The sequence below is a fragment of the Mustelus asterias genome, chromosome 2, assembly GCF_964213995.1.
Source record: "Mustelus asterias chromosome 2, sMusAst1.hap1.1, whole genome shotgun sequence".
Taxonomy (NCBI): Eukaryota; Metazoa; Chordata; class Chondrichthyes; order Carcharhiniformes; family Triakidae; genus Mustelus; species Mustelus asterias.
This window is the reverse complement of record NC_135802.1, coordinates 5,672,799-5,695,387: the sequence shown is the minus strand read 5'-3', so window position 1 is coordinate 5,695,387 and position 22,589 is coordinate 5,672,799. Positions and strand designations below refer to the sequence as shown.

The window sequence follows — 22,589 nt, the reverse complement described above, 5'->3', positions numbered from 1 at the left end:
CTGTTCGGGTACACTGAGGGAGAATTTAGTACGGCCAATGCATCTAACCAGCATGTCTTTCGGACTGTGGGAGGAAACCGGATCACCCGGAGAAAATCCACGCAGACATGGGGAGAACATGCAAAATCCACACAGACAGTCAACCAAGGCTGGAATCGAACCCAGGTCCCTGGCGCTGTGAGGCAGCAATGCTAATCACTGTGCAAATTTGTGTCTTCAGTTCACTTTTGAAAGCAATAATTGACCATTCCCCACTACACATTCAGGCCATTTTATATTGCCTCCTCTTGTTCTTCCTATGAAAACATTTCATTCACAATTCTCTAACCCATTTTGCCCATTTCACAAGCCCAATTATTTAAATGCCCTGATTGTCAGTCACTGCGCAGTAATTTGCTAATCCCAACAACCTTGGTTGCTGCCGCCACGAGGTCACCGCGGACTGAAAGATTAACCCAGAATTTGAGAGGTTAATACATCATAGAATCACAGGAGGCGGCCATTTGGCCCATCATGTCTGCACTAGTTCACCTGCAGAGAATTAAATCACTACAGATTGACCTGGGTTGACAGAATAACCTGGGTTTATGGATGCAATAGACCAGCCTAAACAGACAGATTAATCTGGGATAAAAACACAAAGAGCTAGAAAAGCTCAGCAGGTCCAGCAGCATTTGTCGAGAGAGAAGCAGAGTTAATGTTTCAAGTCAAACATAACTCTTCTGAACAGGAGGAATCACACTGAACTTGAAATTTTAATTCTCGCCACACCTGCAAGTTTTTCTAGTACTTTCTGTTTTTATTTCAGACCTCCAACAACCATAATATTTTACTTATACATTAATCTGGGGTTTGTGAGGTTAATAGGTAACCACAGATTGACAAATTAACCTGGAATTCAGGGCTTTCAAAAAATATTTCTTCCTTCCTGGGGTATGGGGATCACTGACAAAGCCAGCATTTGTTACCCATCTTTAACTGACCTTGAACTGAGTGGTTTGCTTGTTAAGAGTCGACCACTTTGTGGTGGATCTGAGGTCGTGTGGGCCAGGCCAGGCAAGGAATCACAGGATCAGTGCAGTGCAGAAGGAGGCCATTTGGCCCAAAGTGTCTGCACCGGTTTGCTGAAGGATTTCCTTCCCTAAAGGATATCAGTGAACCAGATAGGTTGTCACGACAATTGATGATAGTTTCATGGTCACCATTACTGAGACTAGCTTTATTAATTGAATATGAATTCCACCAGTTTCCAGGGTATTATTAAAATCCATGTTCCCAGAGCATTAGCCAGAGCCTCTGGATTACTAGTCCAGTGACATTACCATTATGCCACCCTCTAGCTCACTTTAGATTTGAGGGTTCATTTTATATTATTCTTTCATGGGATGTGGGCATCACTAGCTAGACCAGCATTTATTGTCCAGCCTTAATTGTCCTCGAGAAGGTGGTGGTGAGCTGCTTCTTGAAACACTGCAGTCGATGTGGTGCAAGTACACCGCAGTGATATCCGAGTTCAAGTTTATTAGTGTCACAAGTAAAGCTTACATTAACACTGCAATGAAGTTAGTGAAAATCCCCTAGTCACCACACCCCGGCGCCTGTTTGGGTACACTGAGAATTTAGCATGGCCAATGCACCTAACAGCACATCTTTCAGACTGTGGGAGTAAATCTACAAAGACACGGAGAGAACATGCAGACTCCACACAGACAGTGATCCAAGACAATCGAACCAGAGTCCCTGGCGCTGAGGTAGCAGTGCTAATCACTGTGTCACCATGCCACCCTTAATATTTTGCTCTACTCTGGCAGAAGAACAAGGTGTGGAAATGCCGGCATTGGACTAGGGTAAACAGAGTAAGGAGTCTAACAACACCAGGTTAAAGTCCAACAGGTTTATTTGGTAGCAAACGCCACTAGCTTTCGGAGCGCTGCTCCTTCGTCAGGTGGAGTGGAAATAAACCTGTTGGACTTTAACCTGGTGTTGAGAGACTTCTTACTGTGTTTACCCCAGTCCAACGCCGGCATCTCCACATCATGGTTTAGGTTAACCAAGAACATAAGATGTAGCAGCAGAAATAGGCCATTCATCCCATCCAACCTAGAAGAACAAGAGGCAACCTTATTGAGACATAAACTCAGGGGGATTGACAGGATAGATGCTGAGAGGTTGTTTCCTTTGTGGGAGAGTCTCAGACCAGAGGGCATAATTTCAGAGTAAGGGTCACTCGTTTAAGACAGAGAATAGGAGGAATTTCTTCTCTCAAAGGGGAGTGGATTTGTGAAACTCTTTACCGCAGAGGCTGGGTCATTGAGTATGTTCAAGGCGGAGATAGACAGATTTTTAATCAGTAAGGGAATCAAGGCTTATGGGGGTAAAGCAGGAAAGTGGAGTTGAGGATTATCATACTAGATCAATCATGATTTCATTGAATGCCAGAGCAGATTGGATGGGATGAATGGCCTATTTCTGCTGCTACATCTTATGTTCTTGGTTAACCTAAACCATGATGTGGAGATGCCGGCGTTGGACTGGGGTAAACACAGTAAGAAGTCTCACAACACCAGGTTAAAGTCCAACAGGTTTATTTGGTAGCAAAAGCCACGAGCTTTCGGAGCGTTGCTCCTTTGTCAGGTGAGTGGGAGTTGTGTTCACAAACAGGGCATATAAAGACACAAACTCAATTTACAAAATAATGGTTGGAATGCGAGTCTTTACAGGTAATCAGGTCTTAAAGGTACAGACAACGTGAGTGGAGAGAGCGTTAAGCACAGGTTAAAGAGATGTGTATTGTCTCCAGATAGGACAGTTAGTGAGATTTTGCAAGCCCAGGCAAGTTGTGGGGGTTACAGATAGTGTGACATGAACCCAAGATCCCGGTTGAGTCCGTCCTCATGTGTGCAGAACTTGGCTATCAGTCTCTGCTCAGCGACTCTGTATTGTCGTGTGTCGTGAAAGGGTACTGAAAGAAATGTCAGAGGTAATAGCGGACGCTATTTATCAAAATTCGTTGGATTCTGGGGTAGTGCCGGCGGATTGGAAAACGGCTAATGTTACGCCGCTGTTTAAAAAAGGAAATAGACAAAAGGCGGGTAACTACAGGCTGGTTAGCTTAACGTCTGTAGTTGGGAAAATGCTGGAATCCATCATTAAAGAAGAAATAGCAGGCCATCTGGATAAGAATGGTTCGATTAAGCAGACGCAGCATGGATTCATGAGGTGAAAGCCTGACGAACTTGTTGGATTTTTATGAAGATGTGACTAGTGCGGTTGACGGAGGGGAACCGGTGGATGCGGTGTTTTTGGATTTCCAAAAGGCGTTTGATAAGGTGCCTCACAAAAGGTTGCTGAAGAAGATTAGGCTACACAGAATTGGGGGTAGGGTGTTACCGTGGATTGGCTATCCGACAGGAAGCAGAGAGTCGGAATAAATGGGTGCTTTTCTGGTTGGCAGATGGTAACCACTGGCGTGCCGCAGGGATCGGTACTGGGGCCTCAACTATTTACCATTTATATAGACGATCTGGAGGAGGGGATTGAGTATAGGGTAACAAAGTTTGCAGACGACACAAAGATAAGTGGAAAAGTGAATCCTGTGGAGGGCGTAGAAGGTCTGCAGAGAGATCTGGACAGGCTGAGTGAGTGGGCGAGGATCTGGTAGATGGAGTATAACGTTGACAAATGCGAGGTTATTCACTTTGGAGGAAATAATAGCAAATTGGATGATCTAAATGGAAAAAAATTGCAACATGCTACTGTGCAAAGGGACCTGGGGGTCCTTGTGCATGAGACGCAAAAACCCAGTCTGCAGGTGCCTCAGGTGATCAAGAAGGCAAATGGGATGTTGGCCTATATCGCAAGGGGGATAGAATATAAAAGCAGAGATGTCTTGCTGCATCCGTACAGGGCATTGGTGAGGCCGCAGCTGGAATACTGTGTGCAGTATTGGTCCCCTTATTTGCGGAAGGATATATTGGCCTTGGAGGGAGTGCAGAGAAGGTTCACCAGGTTGATACCAGAGATGAGGGGTGTTGATTATGAGGAGAGGCTGAGCAGATTGGGTTTGTATTCGTTGGAATTTAGAAGGCTGAGTGGGGATCTTATAGAGACCTATAAGATAATGAAGGGGCTGGGTAGGGTAGCGGTGGAGAGATTCTTTCCACTTAGAAAGGAAGCTAGAACTAGAGGGCACAGGCTCAAAATAAAGGGGGGTCAGTTTAGGACAGAGTTGAGGAGGAACTTCTTCTCTCAGAGGGTGGTGAATCTCTGGAATTCTCTGCCCACTGAAGTGGTGGAGGTTACCGCGTTGAATATGTTTAAATCACGGATAGATGGATTCCTGATCGGTAAGTGAATTAGGGGTTATGGGGATCAGGTGGGTAAGTGGAGCTGATCCACTTCAGATCAGCCATGATCTTATTGAATGGCGGGGCAGGCTCGAGGGGCTAGGTGGCCTACTCCTGCCCCTATTTCTTATGCTCTTATGTGAAGGCCACCTTGGAGAACGCTTATCCGAAGATCAGAGGCCGAATGCCCCAGCGGTCATGGGCATTCGGCCTCTGATCTTCAGGTAAGCATTCTCCAAGGCGGCCATCACGACAGTGCAGAATCGCTGAGCAGAGACTGATAGTCAAGTTCTGCATACATGAGGACAGCCTCAACTGAGATCTTGGGTTCATGTCACACTATCTGTAACCCCCATGACTTGCCTGGGCTTGCAAAATCTCACTAACTGTCCTGTCTGGAGACAATACACATCTCTTTAACCTGTGCTTAACACTCTCTCCACTCACGTTGTCTGTACCTTTAAGACCTGATTACCTGTAAAGACTCACATTCCAACCATTATTTTATAAATTGAGTTTGTGTCTTTATATGCCCTGTTTGTGAACAGAACTCCCACTTACCTGACGAAGGAGCAGTGCTCCGAAAGCTAGTGGCTTTTGCTACCAAATAAACCTGTTGGACTTCAACCTGGTGTTGTGAGACTTCTTACTGTGTTAACCTAAACCATGCCATGGCGCAGCACATTGATTAGCACTGCTGTCTCACAGCACGAGGGACCTGGGGTTCGATTCCCAGCTTGGGTCACAGTCTGTGCGGAGTCTGCACGTTCTCTCCGTGTCTGCATGGGTTTCCTCCGGGTGCTCCGGTTTCCTCCCACAGTCTGAAAGACGTGCTGGTTAGGGTGCATTGGCCGTGTTAAATTCTCCCTCAGTGTACCCCGAACAGGCGCCGGAGTGTGGCGACTCAGGAATTCTCACAGTAACTTCATTGCAGTGTTAATGTAAGCCAACTTGTGACACTAATAAATAATAAACTTTAAAAGCTTCTGGGGTTCCCAACCTGGACGGAATATCCTGGAATTGGACGGGGGGCGGGGGGGAGGTGAACAGGGCCCTGACAGACCCCAGGGCTTGGGGGAGTTTATTGGGGCCCCCGCTCGGTCCAGAGGGCTCCCCTCCCCATGCTCTCAGTGTCCCGGTGCCGGCGTCTCCCCCTCCCCCCGGGGCTCTGTTGGTTGCTATGGGCGGCCGCGGCACTTCCTCCGGCCTCAAGTTTCACTGGCTTACCGAAGAGACCCCCCTCAACTTAAGAAGAAGCCAGAGGCCTTCCTCGCTGCGCCTCCGAAGCGGGTCAGGGCGAGAACATTGCTGAGAATCCCCGCACCAGCCGCCACCATTCACACGCCGGGAGGGGGAGGGGCTCGCCGCCCGAAATCTCGCGACAGTGACCCCGGGGTCACGGGGGGGTGGTGCTCCGAATATCGCGAGCTTTGTCGAGGCGCGAGAGTTCCAGCCTCAGACATGCGCAGTGGGGGCGGGATGGTCCCGCTTTTTGCCGCGCTTGCGCGCTGCCTGAGCACGTGCCCCGCACTCTGACCACGTGACTGCCTTGCGTTCGATTCTCTGCCGAAGCCATTTGTATTTTCTCGAACTTTCTCCCTTTTTAAAAAATAACAGGAGCCGGCGCGTCTTATATCAAAACAAAAGAAAGACACGTTGCAGAAGCTTTTTGTCTCACAAGAATGCCAAGCTTGAAACAATCACAGCAATTTACACTACAGCAGAAAAGGGATTGGGTGGCAAGTCCATCCTGATAGGCTGATGCGTTGCCATGGAGAAGTGAGTTTTCAATCTTTTTTCTTGTCCTTTTATAAGTATTTGTAGGTCTTGCAGATTTGATTTATTATTGTCACATGTATTAACATACAGTGAAAAGTATTGTTTCTTGCGTGCTATATAGACAAAGCATACCGTTCATAGAGAAGGAAATGAGAGAGTGCAGAATGTAGTGTTACAGTCATAGCTAGAGTGTAGAGAAAGATCAACTTAATGCAAGGTAGGTCCATTCAAAAGTCTGACAGCAGCAGGGAAGAAGCTGTTCTTGAGTCGGTTGGTACGTGACCTCAGACTTTTGTATCTTTTTCCCGAAGGAAGAAGGTGGAAGAGAGAATGTCCGGGGTGCGTGAGGTCCTTAATTATGCTGGCTGCTTTGCTGAGGCAGCGGGAAGTGTAGACAGAGTCAGTGGATGGAAGGCTGGTTTGCGTGATGGATTGGGCTACATTCACAATCTTTTGTAGTTTATTGCAGTCTTGGGCAGAGCAGGAGCCACACCAAGCTGTGATACAACCAGAAAGAATGCTTTCTATGGTGTATCTGTAAAAGTTGGTGAGAGCCGTAGCGGACATGCCAAATTTCCTTAGTCTTCTGAGAAAGTAGAGGTGTTGGTGGGCTCTCTTAACTATAGTGTCAGCATGGTGGGTCCAGGACTGGTTGTTGGTGACCTGGACACCTAAAAGCGTGAAGCTCTCGACCCTTTCTACTTCATCCCCGTTCATGTAGTCAGGGGCATATTCTCCTGTACGCTTCCTAAAGTCGATGACAATCTCCTTCATTTTGTTGACATTGAGGGAGAGATTATTGTTGCCGCACCAGTTCACCAGATTCCCTATCTCATTCCTGTACTCTGCCTCGTCATTGTTTGAGATCCAACCCACTACAATGGTGTCGTCAGCAAACTTGAAAGTCGAGTTGGAGGGGAATTTGGCCACACCCTGGAGTATTTCCGGATCTTTACACTGTGTATGTTGCCACCATGTTTAGTTTTGAGTCTAGATGGAGCTTTTGTAGGGTTTGCCCCTTACAGATCGACTAACACCTTGGTATCCCACATGAGGTTGTACCTGAAAGTTTAAAGTTTATTTATTAGTGTCACAAGTAGGCTTACACTGCAATGAAGTTACTGTGAAAATCCCCTAGTCGCCACACTCCAGCACCTGTTCAGGTACACTGGGGGAGAATTTAGCATGCCCACTGCACCTAACCAGAGTGTCTTTTTGGACTGTGGGATAAAACCAGAGCACCCGGAGGAAACCCACACAGGCACGGGGAGAACGTGCAGATTCCGCACAGAAAGTGACCCAAACCAGGCATCGAACCTGGGCCCCTGGTGCTATAAGGCAACAGTGCTAACCACTGTGCCTCTGTGCCACTTCGGCTTCCCGCCAAATCTCATGTTGCACACATCCAAATAAAAGACTATCAGAATGATTGCTGCATTATATGCCTAACTATGTACTTCGTCAATACTTTGAAAAGAGAAAACATCTCACAAATTGTTGCTGATTTCTTAGTTTGTAATGACAGACTATCATCCCCAAAACACTTCCACTTGTCATTCTCCAGAAAATCCATCAAGGTCACGCGGGAATAACAAAATGCAGAGCAAGAGCCCAGCAGTCAGCCTGGTAGCCAAGTATCAGTAATTCTGGGATTCTACAACAAACACTACAATCTAACATCACCTCAGATAATCATGAAAAATTTAGGAAGAATGAGGAGCAACAAAGAAACTAGTCAGGTTCATAATTTCAACTTCAGGCACAGAGCATGAGATTTGAAAGTGCTGTAGCCTGGGGAGAGAGTGTGGGTTCAAGATCGTCAGAAAGAAAACAGAAAGCATTGTAATAGAAAGAACTCTACAACTGCGAATTTATAGAATTGAGACGGACCATAAAATGCATAGAATCCCGACAGTGCAGGAGGGGACCAGGGAGGGACTAAAGAGCCTTTATATCGTTGGGAAAGAAACCAGTGCAACCTCGACATTTAATTCAGATCAAGGTGGAGACAGGAATCAGAAATAAATAGAAACTCTATAGCCACTCAGGTGGAAGTGTCTTATCGAATGATGAGAGACTGCAGTTTGTTCTCAATCTCAAAATGAAACCAGGCCTAGATCAAGAAGATTGGTCAAGGCACCACAGGAAACTAACCCGGTGAAGTCTGAGACCTTGGAGGGAGATGTAGGAATATGTATACATTTGGGATAAAGACTTGGGGGGGTGGGGTGGGGGGGGGGTTTAACATCTGGATCACCTGATACTGATATAATTGCCGATGTAACTATGTTGCAATGTCTCATGACGAAGAGCAACAAAGAAACTTAGAAACTAGGAGCATGAGTAGGCCATTCAGCCTTCAAGTCTGCTCCGCCATTCAATATGATCATGCCTGATCCTCAATTTCAATCCCAGATACCCACTTTCTCCCCATACAGCTTGATGCCATTAAAATCTAAAAAATTATCAATCTCTTTCTTGAATACATTCAGTGATTTGGCTTCCACAGCCTTCTGTGGTAGAAAATTCCACAGGTTCACAATCCTTTTGAGTGAAGAAAATTATCCTCATCTCAGTCCTAAATAGTCTACCCTGTATGAGACCGGATGATTTCTAAATTTCCCAACCAGGGAAAACAGCCTCCCTGCATTTAATCTGTCCAACCCTGTTAGAATTTTATACATTTCAATCAGATCTTCTCTCATCCGGAATACAGGCCCAGTGAATCAGTCTCTCCTGATAGGACAGTCTCGCCAACCCCGGTCTTGTGAACCTCCGCTGCACTCTCTCTATGGCAGGTATACCTTTTCTTCGATAGGGAGACCAAACCTATACGTGGTACTCCAGGTGTGGTCTCACTGAGGCCCTGTATATGTGCAGTAAAACGTCCCTAATTCTGAACTCAAATCCTCTTGCAATGAACCATAGACACTGTTCTCCAGTCAACCAACTATCAAATGCCCACATGAAAGACTCCCTCATTGGACTCCAGCTTTGGGACTCTAAAACTCATGAATCACTATTAAGTTTTTCTGTGGTCCTTGTACTATAAACCTCCATTTCTCTATCCCTTCCTTTCCTCTGTGAATGTGGAGTGGGATGTTGCAAACACTCATTCTTTTTGGTTTTTGAATGTGCAAAATAAACTAACCTTATGAGTAAATCCTAACTCGAGTTTACTGTGGAGTTATTAGTAAAAATTGGATCACACAAAAACCAAGAGGTTGGGAGACAAAACACCACCGGTTATTCTAAAACAAACTAATTCAAAACATCTTCTGTTTAGGTACAGGTGGTAAGAAGAAAACAGTGACCCACTGCTATCCATAGCAATATTTAATATCTTGTTGGAGAAAAACAAAAATGTTGTTTTAAACTACAATGTGTTGAAGTAACCACTGGGTTAGTTGCTCCAAAGGTAGAGAAGAGTAGGAGAGAAGATCAGAAATCAGGAACTAACGAGACATTCTAAAAATCTGCATGGAAGGAAACTCACGATACTCAAATAATTCAATGCACCTAGGCAGAGAACCAAGAAAATCTTCCCTGTAAGTGGTGAGCTGATGCCTGGATTGAGTTTTAAAAGCATGTGAATTGTTGGAAGATGGATAGAGATAAGGAGAAGAGTAGGAGAGAGGCGGCACGGTAGCACAGTGGTTAGCACTGCTGCTTCACAGCTCCAGGTACCTGGGTTCGATTCCCGGCTTGGGTCACTGTCTGTATGGAGTTTGCACATTCTCCTCGTGTCTGCGTGGGTTTCCTCCGGGTGCTCCGGTTTCCTCCCACAGTCCAAAGATGTGTGGGTTAGGTTGATTGGCCATGCTAAAAATTGCCCTTAGTGTCCTGAGATGCGTAGGTTAGAGGGATTAGTGGATAAATATGTAGGGATATGGGGGTAGGGCCTGGGTGGGTTTGTGGTCGGTGCAGACTCGATGGGCCGAATGGCCTCTTTCTGTACTGTAGGGTTTCTATGTTTCTATGAGATTCACAGTTTTAAACTCCCGAGGGAAGAATGTATTAGACTGGAAATCAGTGTAATAAATCTTAATTTCTGCACAATAAACATGTCAAGGATGACGAGGTTGTAGTGAAGTTTGCAACTTCGGATAACATAGGGAAAACGTAACATGAAGTTAGGAATACCCCATCTGACTGTTAAGTCAACACCCATGCCCATGATCCATGATATTTGTTGAACAGAAGACAACAATACTACAAAGAAATAATCGTATGTTTTTTATTTTAGTAAAGAGATAAAATGGCAGTGCTTGGAAAAGTAAACACTGCCTCCATATTGACTAACCAAGTCAATAATAAAAATAAATTAACATATACATTAAAATATTCACATGTGATTATGAAGTATTTCACCTCCCCAAGGTGAGAAGAGCTTTACAGCTTGTTGGTACCAGTGGAAATAACATTCCCAGTTAATTTCACTTAACTGCATAAGTGGTCAACTTAAATAATTTACAACTGGAGTTTAGGCACAATAGTTCTTTGGAGTGGTTGTTGGGACTGCCTTTTTGGCCATTTGGAATCCTGCAGTGTTTATCTGCAAGCATACAATTTAAGCTCTGTTCACTGGTGAATAGATCTAACTTGCCGGTTGCCTAACAGCAACTTTGGTTGGCGTTACCTCTGCCACAGCTTGCTGACCCATAAAAGGGAACTCTGGACAGTTGGTCCGGTAGCAGCATCATGCTCCTTACATACCCATCTCCTTGACTGACGGGAATCTTCCATTCTGATGCCTACGTTTGGTGGCAGATGTGGAACTGGGAGCCAAGATGGCTGACAACAGCATCTCCAATAATGCAGCACTCCTTTAGAGCGGAGACTGTAACTAACCAAGCTGTGGCTGGCACTGTGACTGCTCATATCACTGGATTTACTGACCATGCCCTGCAACTGTTTCACCAACTTCCTTCAGTAAAAGCTTTCCAGATCTAAGTCTCACCAACTGATAGGAAACCCACAGAATCCAGCGGAACACTGATTTTGCACCCTCCCAATATTAACTGTTGATTTCAATGGAGAGTAAAACTAAGTGGTTATAAAACTAACATCGCACTTAATTTGACTAGCAGGATAGGTTAAAATGGCTCCCAGTGGATGGAGTGTAAAATTAACATTCTATCTGGTCATGTGGGTTTCCCACCCAGCAAGACCTTTACAACATCAGACAGAGGAGACATTTATCCTATTAACCTGAACTGATCAACCCTCCCTCAATGCTGCCTTCCAAAGCTGTGATTTCCACCACTTAGAAAGAGAAGGGCAGGAGAGCCATGGGAATGCCATCACCTACAAGTTTCCCTCCAAACCACATACCACCCTGACTTGAAAATATATTGCCGTTCCTTCACTGTTGCTGGTTCAAAGTCCTGTAACTCTCTTCCTACACCGCATGAACTGCAGTGGTCACCTTCTCAAAAGTAATTAGGGCTGGGCAATAAATGCTGACCTAGCCAGTGATGCCCACATCCCATGAAAAAAATTTTTTAAAAGTGCTGACAGGATGTCAGGTGAGATCCTGACTTGATGACAACATTCATTCATGTGTTTTTTTTCCAGCTTGTTACATGAAATCTCTGCTCACAAATACAGCAGTTGCTGGGACATTGGGGAAAAGAGAAATTTCAGACTACTATTTCTATTTGTTGTGAAAATGTTGGGAATAGGCAAATGTAGCCTCAGTGCCTTGTTCCCTCTTGCAGCCATGCACTGCTCTGATGCTATGAGTAGCTATCCTTAATATAACCCAATGTCCTCCAGACATTAATACACATGAGCATAGATTCTTACTGGTTATATATCTCGCCAATCTCATAAATCCAGTTAAATAGCAATCGATTCAACTACCTCAGTGTTTGTACATGTCTATTTGCAAACACCATCCGCTGACCTCAATCTTTATTTGATATAACCAGCAAATTATGCATCTTTATTTTCAACTGTGGGGCGAATTTTCCCATCCCGCCCACCACAGGAATTGGAACGGGCGAGGGGCAGACCATGGAGAGGTCCGTTGACCTTGGGCGGGATTTTCCGGTTTCGGGGCAAGTGAGGCTGGAAAAACCCACCCATAAACTTTTATAAAAATCATTTATTAAATAATTTACTATTGCATTTTGTAAACCATGACAGCTCAAGCACTAATCTCTAGTCATATAAAAATGCAGCACCCTTGAATAGTCACCTTTTTTTCCTATATTTCAATAAATTTGCAATAGCAAAATGCTTTGCTAAACTAGAAATGCTGAATGTCAATTGAGTTTTGTCCACTATTGTTACTTTAAATAATCGTAATAGATTTGGCATAAATAAACAACCTCCAAAAATAAACAACCTCCAAAAAGTCATGCTGACTTTCTCTTGGTACCCCTATTTCTCTAGGTGTTTAATTATTAACTCCTTTAGGATGTCACGAATGTTTTACCCACAACAGATGACAGCTTCTTTGCCTTGTAGTTATCTTTACATCCCAATTCCAAAAATATATAAATTGAGTTAGTTGATGAAATATTATCCAATAAATGCATTCCACCCACCAGATTTTTGACCACAGGCCATTGCACTGCAGTGAAGATTAAAAAGAGAACTACAGAAACTGCCCCAACAGATACATTTCGGAGTAAAACAAGTCTTCACTCTATCCAAATTGGATTTCGTCCTCATAAAGCGACAATAAGAGTAGGATGGCCCAGCCGACAAGTAATCCCACGTTTTGGATAAGGAATAGAATCCAGGGACTTTTGCTTTTTGCTCGCATCAACTCTGGAAGCTAAAGAAAAAGGGAAATTAAATGAGAGCTGTTTTCTAAAACATGGTATTGTCTCTATGGCCAACATAGTTATACTGTGCACTGCCAGTGGAAAGGGCTAGTTTAAGGGTTGAATAACCTTTCTTCCTTAGTAGTAGAGGCGGGTACAATGTTGTCTTTTAAAAAGTGCTTAGACAGTTCCATGGGTAAGATGAGTATAGAGGGATATGGGCCAAATGCAGGCAATTGGGACTAGCTTAGGCGTTTTTAAAAAAAAGGGCAGCATGGACAAGTTGGGCCGAAGGGCCTGTTTCCATGCTTTAAACCTCTATGACTCTATCATAGAATCCCTGCTGTGCAGAAGGAGGCCATTCGACACGTCAAGTCTCCACTGACTCTCTGAAAGAGCACTTTACTATCCGCCCCCCCATTTTTATATTGCTTAAATATGAACATTTCTTTGCCAGTGCATGCACTTTCTGTTATCGTGTTTCTTAATCGCTGTATGTCATGATTTTTGTAAGACTCAGTGACACCTGGGTGCCTTATATTGTAAACATTAAAAACCTTCTGCCAACAATAGGTGTCACTGTTATTTCCCCTCTCTGTCTCCCAGCTGACTTTGGCTCCCAGGACAGGGTTTACTTTTCTTGCAGGATACGGTTTAATCCTCCCCAACCATGCTCTTCTTCCACAGCCTGCCATTAGCTCCCTAACACATTAGCTGATTCCCCTCCTCTTCCATTGTATGGCCATTTAATAATGTTTCTTTCCCACTACTTTTACCATTCCAGCCTATAGTGGTCCTATCCTTAGTCTTACAATGCCTTGCTTTGGTTTTGCCTTAGACCATACTAGGCATGTGGGTAATAGTAATGCAGAAAATGAGGTCCTTAAAAGCAGGGTAAAAGGTTGGAGAGGGAACTAGAGGGAATTCAGTGAGAAGGGAAGACATCATAGCAGAAAGTAGGAGATCAGGCCAAAGACAGAGAACCATGAAGGAGAGAAAGCAATATGAGAGACAGAAAACACAAGAGAGATAAGGGATGGGATATGAGGATATAGGGAACGATTAATGGAAATAGTAGTTTTGCTGGAAGAATTTGAGAGAGAGCTGTGGGAGAGAAAAGCATTGATGCAAACCATGAAGGAGATGAGGAACAGAGACACAAAATAACATGAATCACGAAGTTCAGGGCAAAGAGAGAGAGAGAATTCAGATTCAGAAGAAGAATAAACATGGGAAGACTGAAAGGCAGACCAGGCTCAGAGGAACTTTAGGAGGGGACCTGATTGAGGTGTACAAAATTATGAGGGACATAGATAGGGTAGATAGGAAGAAACGTTTCTCCTTAGTAGAGGGGTCAATAACCATGGGCAGGAGAATTAGAGGGGACTTAAGGAAAATCCTTTTCAGCCAGAGGGTAATGGGAATCTGGAACTCACTGCCTGAAAGGGTGGTAGAGTCGGGAACCCTCAACATTTAAGGGGCATTTAGATGAGCACTTGAAATGCCATAGCATACAAGACTACACAGCAAGAGCTGGAAAATGGGATTAGACTAGATAGGTGCTTGATGGCTGGTGCAGACCAGCTGGAATGTAAAGAGGAAATTTAAAATTTCCACCGCTGCCTGTTTTCAAACAGAAATTGTGGGGGGGAAAGAATCTGCATGTTGAGTTTAACTCACTCTGAGGCATCACCTGGTGTAAGAGTAAGGTATCCCGGGCTACAAGGGGTAATTTGTAGTGTATGCTGATTTACCAGATATTGACTGGGTCAGTTTTTTGGTGTACATCTTTAATTACACATCTGTAATTCAAACATAAGCCACAATAATCAAATAAAATGTTAGCAAGTAAAGATATATTTACCATATCTCCAAGAGCAACATATAGGAAGAGTCCTGTTGCTACAGTAAATATCCATTGCTGTACTGCCTCATTTGTCGCAACTGCTAATGATATGTAGAGTCCAATAAAGGCAGTCAAGGCACTGCCGAAGTTCAGGAGAACAGTTTTCTTCATAGAAAGACCAGAGTGCAACAAAACTGCAAAATCACCTGAAATATAAGGAGGACAAACTCATTATGGGAAACAGATGGTGTTCAGACTATAGTGCGGTACTGAGTGATGTAGCATCCTGGATACTTATGTATGCATGTGCATATCAATATAGTTCATAACTCTAAATAATACAACAACGTAACAGTAGCATGCAAGCAAAACCTTGATGGCATAACAGTTTAGGCCTTTACATTAAATACACAGACACCTTGGGAACATCTCCCTGGGGTCCTAAATATGATATCTTATCTCAGAATATGTCACTGAGAGGGAAAGAGAGATTAAGTGGCCAAAGAAACAATAGTTCAAGGCAAACAGAGGTGGTAAGGAAGAGAAAAGATGTGTCTAGAGGAGGTTTTAAATGGAAAAAAAGGATTACCACCAAATAGCTCTTGTCCAAAAAGTAAAGACTTTGGAGATTATGATCAGATTTTAATTTTTGCTTAAAATATGTTACATCTCCAAGCACTCCCAGTTCTGACAATGGATCACCAACCTGAAACATTGGGTGGAATTTTCCCAAATAAAAGTGTCATAACAATGAGAATAACAGCGTGATCCGCACCGGTCTCTCGGGCATGCTCCACACTGCACCGCAATCATCCCACACAGTCAATTTTTGGGAGAATGGTGAGTTGCGCTCCAGTACTGGGGGGGGTGGTCAGAGCCTAAACACACCAGTGAGCCTGGCTTCAGAGCGCTCGGGTGCTGTTTTGCAAAGACGCCCCAATCTCTCAGTGCACTGGGAAACCCCCTCCCAAACCCTATGGACATCAGGAACCCCCTCCCCTTATCAAAGGCATGTTCCCCCTCTGGATTTCCTCCCTCCACCTGGGTTTCCCCCGGGTGCTCTGGTTTCCTCCCACAGTCCAAAGATGTGCAGGTTCGGTTGATTGGCCATGCTAAATTCCCCCTTAGTGTCAGGGGAACTAGCAGGGTAAATACGTAGGGTTACGGGGACAGGGCCTGGTGGGATTGTTGTCTACGCAGGGTCAGTGGGCCAAACGGCCTCCTTTTGCACTGTAGAGATTCTATGATTCCCTGACATGGGTTGCCGGTATTGGGACCTTCCCAGTGGGATTCCTGCCTGACCCCGACATACCCCCCATCATGCCTCCTGACATGCCCCCTCCATCAGGACCCCCTTCATGCTCCACACCTACACAACCTCCTTCAAACTCCATCCCCGCATGACCCCTTTCATGCTGCATCCCTGCATAGCCCCTCCTGCACATAACCTCTTGCATAGCCCTCCCTATCATAGTCCCACTCAGGCTCCACCTTCACTCAGGCCCACTCTCTTGGCATTGCCCCAGGCACACTGGCAATATCTAACTGACACTGCCAGGGTGTCCAGTGGCCACTGCTGGGGTGCCTCGTGGCCATTGCTGGATGCCAGGTGGCCATTACTGGGGTGCCAACTGCCAGTGTGCCAGGTACGCAATGCCAGGTGGGCATTGCTTGTTGGGCACTGCCCAGCTAAGTCTCTGACAGCCTGGGGGGCTTCAACGGCCTCCAAGCCCCCCTCGCCTGCCAGTGCGGCCATCACGCCTGGTCTCTGCTGGTGGAGACCAGTAATGATTCGCAACTTTCACCGTACCCGAAGGTCGGAAGATCCTGGGAACTGGGTGTTGAACAGGTAGCGACTATTTAAAAGTTACTTTAAATATGCTATTCATCCTCACACCTTTTCTGGGCGTGATCTAGTTCACGCCATTAGAAAGGGGCTGGGATGATTGCAAACTGTTTGATGCTGAGCGGTTTTTAGGCCTGCAAACTATTTTTCACGATTTGCACCAGGCAAGGTCAGAAAATTGCCCCCATTATCTGTGTCTCTCGCTAAAGATACTATCAAGCATTTTTAGTTCTTATACCAAGAGAACTGTCCTGTTCTTCTTCAAATGAAATCCTTTACAGTTTCCTGAGATGGCAGATAGGACTGCTGCTTCGCATCTAAAAGGCGGTACTGCACTGGGAGCACAAACCTAAATAGCTGATACTACTGTTCTATAATGGCATTGTAGAATAACAAAACCAGTTTCAGAACGGCAGGGAAAAAGCTTCTGAATTTATAAGGGCCACTCAAAATAATAGCAGTAATAGTAGAGTAACACAAACCAATTCAAAATGACAGGGTCTAAAATATATAAATTAATCTTTGGTGCATTGATTGGAAATTCCAACACTACTCATATTCAGCTGGAATATCATTATAGAATATTGTCTTAATTGCATGGATGTATGTTCTTTGTGTGCTGGACAGCAGGTTGTGTTATTTATTAATATTGATTCTTGGTAGCTGTTGTTTATTGATTATTGTTCATGTTGCACTTGTCTGAGTTTGTTGGGGATGTTCAGTTTAAAGGGGGAGGAAATGTTATGCATGAATATTGATTCTTGAAGTAGGGCAGTTGAATGATTCTGAGGAGCATTATTTACCAGGTCCAATTATTTCTGATAAGTGGTCAGCCCCTGTGAAATATATTGTTGTGTTTTAGATTTCTGTTTATTTCATGGAGAATTAGAACAATGGGGGACCTCAATTTAACAATCGGAAGCTGCAACAGAGGAGTTTCTGAATAGGCAAAACCAGAACCAACAGAATGGCCTTTCTTATTCTAATTATCTTGTGATAATAGGATAAATCTTGTTAATAAAACCATACCCATTTCATGAGGAAGTTCATGGCATAAGACCGCAAGCGTTGTGGCAAGTCCTGCCTTCCAGGACACAGAGAAAGCTGCACCTAGAGCCAGCCCATCTGCAAAGTTATGGATACCATCACCAATCACGATCATATATGGAAGCACCCTCAAGCCTGTGGGAAAAGGAAAGTCAACATAAATCAAACATTCTATCATGATTTATTTAAACTGCGTATTTATTCCAGTTGATTCATTATTTCTCTCAGTAACAGATTATTCCAACAGCTGGGAGATTGTAGCTGGGAGGGCCTCACGAACTAGGAAAAGTATACAATATAAAATCCAAACTCACAGACATGTTATTGACCTCATTGTTTGAACAATAAAATACAAAAGCTAAGCTGCAGCCAAGAGCACAGGGCTGGGCAGCAAGGGGCTAATTCAGATATTTAGTAAAAGACAGTGGTTGATCAAAAGGATTTGGACATTGACTGGTTGCTGTCATAGGACAATGGCACCAGAGAAATGCCATTATCTGTCATTGGCTAATGCAATTAAAAGACTGATTATCCTATGCAATAGTACAAGAAACATGCCATTGATATTATTCAGTTATAATGCAACTAAAGCCAGCATCATGGACAATGGTACTGGAAACTGGCCATTGTAACTATGGTTGGCTCCCCTCAAGGAGAGGAATAGGTATTACAAGTCTTCATCAACCTCGGAGCCAGGTGCTGTTGCTGTGTTGCATCAAAACAGCATGAGAATTGTTTAAACAGTGTGAGAGTTGATCATATTCGCCCAGGCTATTTTTCCATGGATTAATTTGTTATTTTAACCAGCATTAGCTGATCACATTCGACTGGTTAATGTGTGGAATAAACTAAGAACATAGAACATAGAACATAGAAAGCCACAGCACAAACAGGCCCTTCGGCCCACAAGTTGCGCCGATCACATCCCCACCTCTAGGCCTATCTATAGCCCTCAATCCCATTAAATCCCATGTACTCATCCAGAAGTCTCTTAAAAGACCCCAACGAGTTTGCCTCCACCACCACCGACGTCAGCCGATTCCACTCACCCACCACCCTCTGAGTGAAAAACTTACCCCTGACATCTCCTCTGTACCTACCCCCCAGCACCTTAAACCTGTGTCCTCTCGTAGCAACCATTTCAGCCCTTGGAAATAGCCTCTGAGAGTCTACCCTATCCAGACCTCTCAACATCTTGTAAACCTCTATCAGGTCACCTCTCATCCTTCGTCTCTCCAGGGAGAAGAGACCAAGCTCCCTCAACCTATCCTCATAAGGCATGCCCCCCAATCCAGGCAACATCCTTGTAAATCTCCTCTGCACCCTTTCAATGGCTTCAACATCTTTCCTGTAATGAGGTGACCAGAACTGCGCGCAGTACTCCAAGTGGGGTCTAACCAGGGTCCTATAAAGCTGCAGCATTATCTCCCGACTCCTAAACTCAATCCCTCGATTAATGAAGGCCAGTACGCCGTACGCCTTCTTGACCGCATCCTCCATCTGCGAGGCCGATTTAAGAGTCCTATGGACCCGGACCCCAAGGTCCTTCTGATCCTCTACACTGCTAAGAATGGTACCCTTCATATTATACTGCTGCTTCATCCCATTGGATCTGCCAAAATGGATCACCACACACTTATCCGGGTTGAAGTCCATCTGCCACTTCTCCGCCCAGTCTTGCATTCTATCTATGTCTCGCTGCAACTTCTGACATCCCTCCAAACTATCCACAACACCACCTACCTTGGTGTCGTCAGCAAACTTACCAACCCATCCCTCCACTTCCTCATCCAGGTCATTTATGAAAATGACAAACAGCAAGGGTCCCAGAAGTGCTAACTGCTGAATATTGGGACAGTATAAAGATCAGGAAATATGTTTGATACGTCTGAGTTGAATCATTGTAAAAAGAAGAGCATAATCAGAATGTGGTTACTGCAGTCAGGAGAAGAGTCAAGACTGGCCATCATGATTCAGGACTTACAACACTGGACAGACAAACCGTGTTGGGGATTATAAATGTTTCAAACAAATCTGAGAGTAACTTCATGTTGGCTAAAGGCGGACTGCGGTCAACTCACAGAAGGGTTCAGCCGGGAACTGAAGGTGCTAATTTCAGCTAGCTGCAGGGGGAATTGAACTGGGGTATTTGCATCAGTTTGGGGGAACTTTAGAAGAAAGTCTTTCTTTTTTTGTGAGCTTGTGATCTGTCAGTCAAACCACAGGGCATTTTGTGCTGGGGGCAGGTTTTTTTTTCTGTGGGGTGTTTCTGTGCTACTTTAACCAGTCATAGAGTTATCTGTGCTGGGGATATTAGTGGGTACAATAAAGCAACACATTTATGGTTGAAGCAATCTGTGTCTGTGTATTTGTTATTCTTCATAAATCCTAAAGTCCAAGAATTACTTGTAAGGAACCTCTTACAATGGTCAGATAAACATTCAGGGGGATTCTTGTAGGATTTTAAAGGTGAGTGGATAAAAGTTTCCTCAGTATCATAGTGTTCTTTGCACAAATTGGAGAATCAGGTAAATAATGCAAAGCAGCTTGTGTTATAAAACGTTTCACATAACTCAGCAAACATGCACACGTACAGAGCATGGAGAATGGACAAGTTGAACCAAACAGCATGCTTCTATGTTGTAATCTCTATGTAATTCTATATAATGGCTGGACCGCCTAATATTAAAATCACTACAACATTTCAAGTTAGAAATGTCTGAAATTTGTTATATATTTAAGTGGTTGCTTTGAGAGCTGGTCACATGATTTGATGGTGTATTGGAGTATTTCACAGGCTCTTGTTTAGGTTCAATTTCTACTCTGTATAGGCAACAGCTCCTACAATAAATCTGTTGTTATTTTGAATCTATGTGTGCAAACCACTTCCTTTTCATTTAAAACTCAACCCCTAACATAGTTCGGACATTACAAAATTGATTAAAACAAATGCCCCAAACTTCCTAAACTTTATTCTTCTGTCTCGCTATAACTTTATGTGAATTCTGGTGTCGATGCAGCGATGTTTTGGTAAAGAAATGCCAGGAAGACCATATTCATTCAAATTCAAAATGTTGTCAACCTGACAACATGAGATTTTTCCATTCTTTATGCAATTTAAGAAATCTAACCTTTTTTGGGATGTTGATAGGAATCAGCTTCCAGGGACGCTTCAGATGCCGTCTAAACATGGAAACAGTAACGACTGGTTAATATCTCATTGGAATACAAGGAAAAGAGAAAAACATATAAACATAAAAATTGAAAACGAGAAAGTTCAAAGAAGAGAAAGGAGGAAGAATAGATTGAGACAAGTAGATGGGAGAGAATTATCTTCATGATGGAATTCCAATGAGATCCAATTTTACATGTCCCTTCTTATCTGACCCATAACACGATTCACCCTTCCAGGTTGGGATATATTTGCTCAGCAAGCGTCTAGAAGCTAGTACAGGGGTGAATATCTTTAGCAGGGATACCACAACACCAGTAGAGGCTGAAACCAAGTCCTTCAGCACTTTCTGGAAGGAAAGAAGGTGCCTGCAAGGCTCTATCCCTCTATTTGGTAAACTAGGAAGCTTCTACTATCTAAATTCCAGCCTCAGCAACAGCATTCTCACTGATATGTATGAATAAAGGGGAACCAGTAGATGTATTCATTTAGATCCAAAAGGCATTTGGTAAGATACCACATAGAAGGATAACTACACAAGAGTTCCTGGTATTGGATAATATCTTAGCATGAATAGGGGATTGATGACAGGAAACAGAGAGTCAGGATAAATGGTCATTTTCAGGTTGATAAACTAGCTAGTCAGGCAGTGGCCTCAACTATTTACAACCCATATTATTTTTTACGGACAATACAGAGATAGATGGGAAAGCAAATTGTGAGGATTGCCAAAATAGTCTGCAAAGGGATAGAGGTGGATGAAGTTAATGAGCAAAAATTTGACAGATGGAGTCTACTGTAGGAAAATGTGAAGTTATCCACTTTAGGAGAAAGAATAGGAAAGCAAAATATGACTGAAATAAAGAATGTTGTGGTACAGAGGGAGCTGAGTTCCTTTATGCATGAGTCATAACAAGTTAGCATGCAGGTTCAGCAAATAATGAGGAAGGTAAGTGGAATGTTGACCTTTACTGCAAAGGGAGTGGAATATAAAGATTGAGCATCTTGTTACAATCGCACAGGGTGTTGACAAGAACACAATTAGAGTACAATGTACAGATGTGGTCTCCTTACTTATGAAGGGGTATAGAACCTTCAGAGAAGGTTCACTAGGTTGATTCATGGGAGAAAGGGATTGTCTTATGAGGAAAGGTTGAACAGATTGGGTCCGTACTCACTGGAGTTTCGAAGAATGAAAGGTAATCTTATTGAAACATAAGATTCTGAGGGGGCTTGACTGGGTGGATGCTGAGAGGCGGTTTCCTCGTGTGGGGAATCTGGAACTGGAGGCACAATTTAAAAATAAGTAATCTCCTAATTACGACAGACGAGGAGGAATTTCTTCTCAGAGGGTCATTAATAAAGATTTCTCCATCCCAGAGAGCAGTGGAGACTGGGTCATTGAATATATGATGTGGAGATGCCGGCGTTGGACTGGGGTAAGCACAGTAAGAAGTCTCACAACACCAGGTTAAAGTCCAACAGGTTTATTTGGTAACACAAGCTTTCGGAGTGTCACTCTTTCTTCAGGTGTCACTCCTTTTTCCTCACCTGAAGGAGTGACACTCCGAAAGCTTGTGCTACCAAATAAATGTGTTGGACTTTAATCTGGTGTTGTGAGACTTCTTACTGTCATTGAATATACCCAGGGTTGATTTAGACAGTGATCTACAAGGGAGTCAGAGATTATACGGGGGTGAAGGGAGGAGGAGTGGGTGGGTTGGAAGGTTGGTAGGTGGGACAGTGGGGTTGAGGCCATGATCAGATTGTTAATGTT

General features: G+C 43.9%; 2 protein-coding genes across 3 annotated transcripts in view; both read right to left on the bottom strand.

Moving 5' to 3' along the window:
* The window catches only part of cpsf1 (cleavage and polyadenylation specific factor 1), a 131,462-nt gene extending 125,758 nt beyond the window's left edge, over window positions 1-5,704 (bottom strand). The window contains exon 1 of one of the 2 annotated variants that reach the window (XM_078230453.1): window positions 5,574-5,704. The gene's annotated coding sequence lies outside the window, so the exon portion shown is untranslated. The remainder of the gene's footprint in view (window positions 1-5,573) is intronic. The other variant, XM_078230462.1, reaches the window with a different exon arrangement.
* A 4,644-nt stretch (window positions 5,705-10,348) lies between these two features.
* slc39a4 (solute carrier family 39 member 4) overlaps window positions 10,349-22,589 on the bottom strand; it is a 58,912-nt gene continuing 46,671 nt past the window's right edge. The window contains exons 9-12 of the mRNA XM_078230169.1: window positions 20,772-20,823; window positions 17,623-17,775; window positions 14,766-14,953; window positions 10,349-12,912 (exon numbers count right to left, since the gene is read on the bottom strand). Coding sequence (XP_078086295.1) covers window positions 12,781-12,912; window positions 14,766-14,953; window positions 17,623-17,775; window positions 20,772-20,823 — 525 coding nt within the window. The 3' untranslated portion in view covers window positions 10,349-12,780. The remainder of the gene's footprint in view (window positions 12,913-14,765; window positions 14,954-17,622; window positions 17,776-20,771; window positions 20,824-22,589) is intronic.